The sequence below is a fragment of the Carya illinoinensis genome, chromosome 12 (genome assembly GCF_018687715.1).
Source record: "Carya illinoinensis cultivar Pawnee chromosome 12, C.illinoinensisPawnee_v1, whole genome shotgun sequence".
Lineage (NCBI taxonomy): Eukaryota > Viridiplantae > Streptophyta > Magnoliopsida > Fagales > Juglandaceae > Carya > Carya illinoinensis.
In genome coordinates, this window is record NC_056763.1 from 9388210 (window position 1) to 9398788 (window position 10579).

A 10579-nucleotide genomic window follows, 5' to 3' on the forward strand; every position below is an offset into this window, starting at 1 on the left:
GGCATCTTCCCCATGCTCGACCATCTGATCCCGCTTCAACTCTTATCATAGGCCTTATTGATGCTGCAAACTCCTCACCAAAATTCTCTGTCATAGTAACTAGAGGAAGGTTATGGAGCTGAACCCAAAAGGGTTCATACCGAAATTGCAGTGCATTAATAGACCGAGTTTCATCAACTTCTTGTATGGCTAGCAAACATCTGTTGAAGAACCAAGGACGTCCACCCAGGACCTTCTCTTTGTCCATCATTTTTTGAAACTCTATCAAGAAACTCTGGTCTCCTAGTTCTTTGAATCTGACCCAACCTTCCAACCGCCATATTTGTGACATGGTGACTCGGAATGCTTCACTGTTAACATTCTTGTCAACCATTGCCTTAGCCAGAATACATTGTTTTCCAAGTCCTTCGAAGCCTTGATGGTTTTCCTGCTTCACATGAAAGCATGAGCTCTCTTCTGTTGATAGTTGCAATTTCTCCCATCTTTTTGCTAAGTCCTCTGTTGCATCCATTGTAGATTAGTAAAATTAGTAACAAATTACAAGAAAAACACTCAGCTCACACTAGTGAGACCTAAGCCTTTGGAGATCAAAGGCACTCTAGAACCTTACCCTTTCTCACGAGAGGAAGGAAGGCACTCTTTAAAATTTTGGTTCCAATAATTTACGTATTTTAAAAGTGGTGAATGTTTTTCAAATAATTACATTTGATTTAATTTTGATTTATAAATCTATACCTTCTAATTGAGAATTTAAGGAATTAAGCTCTCAATTGAGTTGTCTAATGAATTAAGAGTAAATAAAATACCAGATTCATGCAAAAGATTCCCGAAGCTCTACTGTTCGTCAAATTTGATTACTTTTTTTCGTTAATCACTTTGTTTCACTTTAATTTGCATTTAAAATTAATCTTTGTTTTTCATTATTTATTTAATATTTTTTGTAGTTTCTTTGTTCCTTCTACTATTATTTTAATTTGTCTCACTATGGAATCAATACCTCAAAGCTGTGCTACAATTACTGCGTTATTCTTTGGGCGTAATCAGTACTCATACATAATTTATTTTCGCAATGAGTTACTAGTGGGATAAAGACAAGTTACCTTTGAGTACACATGATCTAGTTTGATCCAATTATAAGAAATTATAAAGAGGAAAAAGTAGAGATCTAGATATTTGTATGTGATTTTGTAACACTAACAATCATTCATCTATTCTTTGCTATAGGAATGGGATGAATAAACAACGCTTGCACGCGGTCCTTAGTCTCGCGATCTCCAATGCCATGACCATCTCCATACTGGTACATGAATTGGGATACCCTTGCCATGTTAATTGCGATCTTAATAAATGTTTCAGAGAATGGAGAAGCTGCAAAGCGTTCTCCATTAATTGTCTTCCATGTTGTACTAATCAAGGACCTCATGTATTGACGAGCATCTTCCTCGCTAGCACCGGTATCTTTCATGTAGCATTGGATTGATTTAGGATTATCCCCCCTCTTTAACTCGTCCTAGGTTATAAAACACATAGAAACATGTTATCCTATGTTCATGTGAAGTAGCCCAAAAAATTGTTGATAAAAGAATTAGGATAGTGTGGTTTTGCAAACCGTAGATGTTCCGAGATCATCTGCTAGCCGAATAATGAATGATGACAAACGAATTATATCGGGATACTCTTTCAGTAATTCCAGGGCTTCCTCTGTTATGGGATTTGTGACGAAAAAATAACAATGAACTAGTATATTTGACATTGTTATTGTGATCCATCCATATTCAAGGTATTCTTGAAGGCTTGGTGTATGCCCATTGTAAAACCAGTTTGCCTCCACCATATATGATCTACATAGATCTGCCCATTAAAAGATTTATGATGGATAAATAAATTAGAAGAGTTATAATAGACAACAAATTCGATCTAGTGTAAATAGTGATGAATAAAAAAGTTTGGGCCTTACAGCCTTTTTCATGTACCAAATGATGTTGCATCCCTTTTCCTTGAGAGTGTCAAAAGCCATTTCATTAACTGTGTTAAAGACGGAAAGGAAACAAATCTGTAGGTAATATGGAAGTTGTTCCATAGCATTGACATCCCATCTAGACCACATGAAAAAATTACATGTAAGTATTTGCATCAAAGATAAGCATCCATATTTGAAGTATTGGAGGTGTGCTACCATTAATACAAACCTCTCAATAGCATTCGTGAAGAGCTCAAGTTCTTCTAAGGTGCCGTAGATATCGTAGACATCATCTATTACTGTCACTAATGTACCAAGCCTTGTTAACATTCTCCTCTCATATCCAAATTGTGGTTCAAATAATCCTCCTGCTGCCCATAGAAAATTCTCCACCACCCTATCCCTTGAAAAGCTCAAATCTCCAAGGCTAGTGCTCCTCCACCACCTTTTGTATGAGGTAGGGAAATAATATTAGTTTTAGAACTATAGCATATATTGCAATTTCTCACCTCTCTAATCTAATATGCATCAAGTGAATCTCTTTGTAGCTTTTGAATATGAGATCCAAGTTACAAAATGAGGATAAACATGTGTTTTCACCTTGATAGTTCTTTTAGATCTTCTTGGTGGACTGCTTGTACCATATTAAAATCCAATTCTGCAAGCTCAAGCAAGGTAGAGTTCATATCTTCTCTGCTCCTATATGCATCAATGAACCACCGCGCTTCCAACCTTGTCACTCTCCAATGCAATGGAAGCTCTAGGGCGTGATTCACCATCATACAAAGATATTGATCTTTGCTTTGATCCACGTACTCTTTAAGATGTTTGGTTGCAAAGTCTCTTGCTTTCTCCAAAATACTTTCACCTTGTCTCAGGTGGAACGAGGCTTCGTACAAAGCTAGAATTCCATCGATATCAACACAAAGAAATTCTTTGAAATCCCCATTTTCATTGATGAAACTTTTGAAAGTCTCTACAATCAACAAAACACAACAATTGTTAAAAATAAACGAGGGATAATGATACCAACATTTATTTATTTTTGTTAAAGCATTACTAGTATGTTTTTCACCTTGAGGTACATCATATCCATGTTGTCTCAATAGTCTAAACTCAACAGCTGTGGCATATAAACTTTTCTTCTTGCAAACATCACAGCTAAGACGAGTATTCTGTTTATTTTCCAATTGTAGAAAAGATGGTTTCACACTACGCACATAAAACCTAAAAGGCAAAAAAGGAAAGTTTCCTCTGCTTTTGATTAAAAGAATTCCATGTATTACAAAGCTGACCTATGTCCTATTTATACAGAAAACTAATTACAGCACGTGTTATAATTAAAATGAAAACTTGCTAACTAACTCTAACTAACTCATATGTACATATCTCAACACTCCCCCTCAAGATGGAGTATGTATATTTATTACTCCCATCTTGGAAAGGAAAAATGTAAACTGAGGGAAGGCCAAAGCCTTTGTAAAAAAATCTGCCAGCTGATGCTTTGAATTCACATGAAGAGTATGCAGTATTCCAGCTTGAATTTTTTCTCTAACCAAATGGCAATCAATTTCAATGTGTTTCGTTCTCTCATGAAACACTGGGTTGGCTGCTATATGTAGAGCAGCTTTGCTGTCACAGTAAAGTAATGCTGGTGAGTTGTGATTAATCCCAAAGTCTTTAAGCAAGGCAATTAACCAAATTAATTCACATGTTGTGGAACCGAGAGCCCTGTATTCAGCCTCTGCTGATGATCTTGACACAGTGTTTTGTTTCTTGGATTTCCAAGAAATAAGAGATTCACCCAAGAAAACACAAAAGCCTGTAATTGACTTTCTTGTTTCAGGACATGTTGCCCAGTCTGAATCCGTGAATGCCTTCAATTGTAAAGATGAAGATGCATGCAAAAATATACCCTGCCCTGGAGTTCCTTTTATATATCTCAAAACCTGATATGCAGCATCAAGATGAACTTGTGCTGGTTTATTCATAAACTGAGCCAAAATGTGAACAGAGAATACCAAGTCTGGTCTTGTAATAGTCAAGTAGAGTAACCTTCCTATTAACCTTCGATAGACAGTGGGATCTTCTAATGAACCACTATCTGTATTGATGAGGCGCAGGTTAGGATCCATAGGTATTTTGGCTGGTTTGCAGCCAATAAAACCTGAATCTGTTAACACTTCAAGAGCATAGTGTCTTTGGCAAACAGAAATGCCTTTAGATGTTCGAGCTACTTCCAATCCTAGGAAGTATTTTAATTCTCCAAGATCTTTAATCTTGAACTCAGCATGAAGAATATTTTTGATGTCTTGCACAGCTTGAATATCATTGCTTGCTACTATGACATCATCCACATAGACAAGCAAGGCAATGAATGAACTTGTAGTGACTTTAGTAAACAGAGAATAGTCACACTTAGATTGTGAAAAACCATGGCTTAAAAGACAGTTTGATAACTTGTGAAACCATTGGCAAGAAGCCTGTTTGAGTCCATACAAGGATTTAGTCAACTTGCATACTCGTGTCTCCCCCTCACTTCCATAACCTTGAGGAAGTGTCATGTAAACCTCTTCATTTAAATCACCATGAAGAAAAGCATTATTTACATCTAACTGATGTAAATACCATCCTTTAGCAGCAGCAATGGCAAGCAAACACCTAACACTGGTGAGCTTGGCAACAGGAGAAAATGTATCAAGAAAGTCCAATCCTTCTTGTTGAGTGTACCCCTTAGCTACAAGCCTAGCTTTGTATCTCTCAATGGTACCATCTGACTTATATTTAATCTTATACACCCATTTGCAACCAATTGGATGTTTATCAGGAGGTAAACTAGTAAGAACCCAAGTATGATTTTCTTCAAGAGCAGTTAACTCAACTGACATGGCATCACGCCAATGTGAAAATTTGACAGCTTGATAATATGATTTGGGTTCAAAATTGGAAGACAAAGAAACTGTGTAGGCTTTGTATGCAGGAGACAATTTAGAATAAGAAAGATAAGTAGACAAAGGGTAGTGAGAACTAACCTTTGAGGATGCTGCAGCAAGTGAACTATGATCTGAGGGAGAACAAGTAAGATGACAATGATATTGCTGTAGATAGTTTGGTGGATGTCTCTGTCTAGTGGATCTTCTAAGAGAAGAAACATTTGTAGAATCAATATTTTGAGTAGGATTTTGAGGTGGCTGTTTAGTGGTTGAAAAGAATGTGGAATCTATTGTAGGATCAAAAACTGGAACTGGAAGAACAAAAGACTCCATAGGTATAGCAGTTTGTTGTGAGAAAGAATGAACAAGATTTTTCTTGTAGGGAAATATGTGTTCATGGAAAATAACATCCCTAGATAGAAAAACTGTATGAGATTGTAAATCATAGAGTTTATATCCTTTTACACCATAGGGATAACCAAGAAACAAACACTTTCTTGCTCTAGAGTCAAATTTATTTCTATGGGCAGAAAGAGTACTAGCAAAACAAAGGCATCCAAATACCTTGAAATGAGAATATGAAGGCTTTGGAGAGAAAAGCAATTCATAAGGAGACTTATTTGAGAGAAGTGGAGTAGGTAATCTATTGATGATATAAGCAGCTGTTAAGACACAATCACCCCAAAAACATAAAGGAAGATGTGCTTGAAATCTGAGAGCTCTAGCCACTTCTAACAAATGTCTATGCTTACGTTCCACAATTCCATTTTGTTGAGGAGTGGCATTACAACTCCTTTGATGAATGATTCCCTTAGAAGCATAATAATTGGTCATATTGAATTCTAGACCATTATCACTTCTAATGGTTTTAACTTTATGATTGAATTGTGTTTCAGCAAGAGCAAAGAATGAAAGTAACTTAGGTCTAGTTTCAGATTTAGTTTTCATCATATAGACCCAAGTTGCTCGTGAGAAATCATCCACAATTGTAAGAAAGTACTGAAAACCTTCTAAAGTGGAAGTAGAAAAAGGACCCCATATATCAGTATGGATGAGATCAAATGGTTCTGTAGTGACAGAATTGCTCAGAGGAAAAGATAAACGAGCCTGTTTGGAATAATGGCATATATCACAGATGTTTGTACAAGGAGAATTGATAAGAGAATCTTGTTTATGTAACAAACATTGTCTAGCATTGGATGGATGTCCTAAACGATAATGCCATATGTCTAAAGTTTGAGGACTTGAAACAAGAGGTGCAGGAATACTGGAAGCAGAAAATGCATTATTGGAATTAGAAAATACACTAGAAACAGAATCATCAATTACATCAGGGGTTGATGTCTTATATGGCAGCAAGTAATAAAGTCCATCTCGTTGTTCACCCAGACCAATCGTCCTCCATGCACACAGGTCCTGAATGATACATGATTTGTTCAAGAAAAACACAGCACAGTTAGTAGAATGAACAAGTTTACTAACTGACAAAAGATTGAAGGAGAAAGATGGAACACATAGAACATTAGTCAATGTTAAGGTATCAGAAATTTTGACTATGCCTATGTGTGTGACACTGACTTTGTGACCATTTGGAAGAGTCACAAAGGTAGACTGAACAGAGGAGTATGAATTTAAGAAAGAAACAGAACTGACCATGTGGTCAGTTGCACCAGTATCAATGATCCAAGGTGCATTAGAAGGATGATTTTCAACTTTATGGATGAAGGATGAAAAATGCTGAAAACTAAGAGCAGTAAAAACACTATGTGAGGGAAATGGTAATATACCTGACTGATGAAGGAATGTCTGAGGATTTTGATGAGTACCTACGGGTGAAACCACTGGAGGTTTGGTTGAAGATTTGTGTAAATCAAGCATAGAAAGCAGTTGTTGACACTGCTCTTGAGTAAAAGGTAATGAAGATCCTTCAAAAGTGTGTGCCTCCTGTGAAACATTATCAGAAGGGTTACCATTGACAGAATTAATCCGAGATTTGGTGAATTTGTATCCAGGAGGATACCCGTGGAGTTTATAGCATTTCTCCTTGGTATGGCCCACTATTCCACAGTGGCTGCACATTGGTTTAGGTTTCGAAGAAAATTTATTCCTTGGAGTGAATTTCTGAGGATGTTGTTGTTGAGTAGTGGAAACCAAAGCAGCAGAATCATTATTCACAAATTTAACAATGGAATGAATACCACGCTGTCTTTCTTCTTGCAAGATCAGAGAGAACACTCTGTTGATATCAGGAAATGGATCTATCAACAAAATTTGTGATCTAATACTTGCAAAAGTGTCATTAAGTCCCATCAGAAAACGCATTGCATATTCTCGTTGCCGGTGGTCAAGAACAGCTTTTAAAACTTCACAATTACAATTTCTTGAAGAGATACAAGAAGGTAAAGACATGTAATTCATCAATTCATCCCAAAGAGTCTTCAATCAAGTAAAATATGCACTTACAGACCGATCATCTTGCATCAGATCTCCAATTTCCTTCTGGAGCTGAAAAATCCTAGGCGCATTAGTTTGCAAATAGCGTTGCTGTAAATCACACCAAAGTTCTCGTGCTATGTTGATGTAGATACAACTGGCTGTGATTGCTTTTGATACAGAATTGAGTAACCACGAGAAAACCATGTCATTACAACGTAACCAAGCAGTATGCGCTGGATCAGAAACATTAGATGGCAAGGTAATACTTCCATCAATGAAACCAAGCTTGTGCTTAGATCGTAAAGCAATTCGCATGGATTGAGACCAAGCATGGTAATTATCTCCAGTTAATGGCTGCGTAACCAGCACAATGCCAGGATTATCGGCATTGTTGAGATGATAAGGACTGGATGAATTATCCGTAAGATTGATAGGAGATTCAGAGGAAGAAGACTCCATTTAATGCAGAATTATAATTTTCTCTTTCACTGATACCATGTAGAAAAGATGGTTTCACACTACGCACATAAAACCTAAAAGGCAAAAAAGGAAAGTTTCCTCTGCTTTTGATTAAAAGAATTCCATGTATTACAAAGCTGACCTATGTCCTATTTATACAGAAAACTAATTACAGCACGTGTTATAATTAAAATGAAAACTTGCTAACTAACTCTAACTAACTCATATGTACATATCTCAACACCAATATCCTCCTTATTTCATCCTCAAAGTGATATGATACTCCAAGTCTTTGCAAGATATCAATAAGCTCGAGTGGCTCCATAACTTTATGAAACATCATTGCTACTTCTCCCCTCAGCTTACCGATCCTTTGTGTGAATGACTCCCCCTACAAATTAAACCAATTTTGGGATAATCCAACAATAATTACAAAAACTACCAAGACAAACAATGAGAAAATAGAATCGCACACTTTACCACATATTCGCTTCTTAATGATTGGATGTAATCATAATGCCAAATGGTAGGATGGTAATTTGCTGAACGTCGAACAATAGTAGAGTCAAGATTTGTGTTTTCTTCAGGAGCCATGCTTTGGAAAGGATGAGGTACATTGCCACCTTTCCCTTTTGTTAAAGCTGAGAAGGATTGTTTAGATGTCAGTAAGGTAGGGGGTCTGTAATTTCGGATTGAATCAAGAACACCAAGACACGTTGTGTAAGCCATTAGGAAAGCTTTACTTTTCTGGTTAAATGGATTGTCGTGGAACATATGCTTAAGCCTTCAAGCATATGACCTTTTTATATCGATCCTTGGGTGGCTATCATCTCATTGTGACGATGCTAAGGGCAGACTTTGTACATGCTGTTTCAAAGAATCTTGTGGTCAAGCAAGTCAAAGGAGGCGGCGAATGAGGGTTGGAAGCTAGTACTATATATATATATATATATATATTTTATGGAAATATGTGAAGCTAGTACTATTATATTGTATACCAAATAAAACATGTAATTAGAAATGATGTACAACTAGTTTTCCAACCTGAGTCTTTGTGAATTTTAATCAGTTTTTGGCAACTCTTCTCACCGAATTATTTCATCATTATAATTTTTTTTTAAATTACAACATAAAATAAAATAAATAATTCAAAATTTTTAAATCTCAAAATAAAAATGATATTAAAAAAATATATTCTAATAATATTTTATTTAATTTTTAACTTTTATCTCCACTAATCTTATCCCATTTCATCAAACATGTCTAGTGTGAATCACATTGTGAGTACGGTAAAATGATTAAATACGGTCAAGATTTAACCTTATATAAACGAGTGTCTCTCCGAAGATCTGGATGGGAGCAAGAAGAGAAAGATCTACCATGATCATAAGGATGAAGATATAATTAAAGACATGCATGGCAATGATCAAATACAAGAGTTGGAGATTCACAATCTTATTACAAATAGCAACCGACTGCCGTTAATTAATTGACAGTATAAAAGCTATTTTCCTTTCCGTAAATGAGAACTTGAAATTACAAGCTATATTAAAAAGCTGGTGTTGGATCAGCAAATTAACGCAATATATACTAGAAAAAATACTCTCTGTATAATTTGGTGATGCACGCTAAAGGACTGTGATCAAGAGATAGGAGGTGCGTAATGATAATGAGAAATCCAAGTAATCCAACATCATGAGCACCATGATGATCATGAACGGTATTAATGTATATATTTTCAATATCCTCGCTCTTTATGTCATCCTAAAAGTGTTCTTGCCGTAAGATACGTAATTCAAGCCTTCGATCTCAAGAAATCAATTATCAACTCAATTGAGTTAATTGCTTTAAATTAAGGTTCCATGCACCAGTTTATGAAACATCGTTGTCATGACTTAATTTTCAGTTAATGGAAAAAGTCATATGGATATCTTTTATGAGTTTCTTTTCTTGTCTTGTTCACATTTTTCTGTGTCTTCCAGTCCAACGTGCAACTTATGTTAGAGAAAGTTATTTTCCAGTCTAGACAAGACGTATCCCAACATTTCAATCGGTCTCCCACATGCATACTAAGAATCTGTACTTTTTCTTTACTTTTTCCATTCCTGTGGATTTATTTCACCAGTGTCATTTAAGTTATTTGAAAGAAAACGATGGCAGAGAATTGAATTATTTCACTAGTAATTAAGATGTTAGAGAAATTATCACGTGGCCGGGGCCGCTGGTGCATGCATCTCCCCTCAGCACATCAAACCACATACGAACGGACAAAGAATTTATGCAGCAACTCCCAGCACAGACAAAAACTACCACATGATTCAACCATGATGGTCTCTTAACATTTTTTTCCTTTAGAAAATGTGGTTTTAATTTATTCTTAATTTCTTCACCCGACAATTAAAAATACTGAAATATTTTGACATCTATTAAAAATGATAGTAATATTTTTATTATAGTCTATCTAATTATAGAGATAGATATAAAAGTAAACAAAAATAGATGACTTGACGCAATTTTGATCACTACAAGAAATTAGACCTTTTGCAGCGCTTAAAATCGTTGCAAATACCTTCAAAAAATACTGCAATTAATCAATTGCAGCGTTATCACCCTCCTTGCATGTTCGATAGTATAAAAGTGATATTTTTGATCAATAGCAACGTTATTGAAAAAACGCTGTAAAAGATCTCAGTTGCAGCGTTTTTCAACCGTTGCAAAGTCGCTCTTTTCACGCTGCAAATAGCCAACACATGTGGCTGGTATGGCGCTGCATTTGATTAATTGCAGCGAA

At 35.9% G+C, this 10579-nt stretch overlaps 1 protein-coding gene across 1 annotated transcript; it reads right to left on the reverse strand.

The window, feature by feature from the left end:
• Positions 1-1095: 1095 nt before the first annotated feature.
• Positions 1096-8547, reverse strand: LOC122289161 (terpene synthase 10-like). Its single transcript, XM_043096115.1, has 10 exons — positions 8269-8547; positions 8011-8179; positions 7092-7106; positions 3322-3326; positions 3036-3105; positions 2561-2936; positions 2190-2405; positions 1959-2096; positions 1610-1859; positions 1096-1510 (listed from the first exon to the last, which is right to left on the reverse strand). Exons 1-10 carry the CDS (start codon positions 8515-8517, stop codon positions 1205-1207), a joined length of 1794 nt encoding a protein of 597 aa, XP_042952049.1. The 5' UTR covers positions 8518-8547; the 3' UTR covers positions 1096-1204.
• Positions 8548-10579: the final 2032 nt, after the last annotated feature.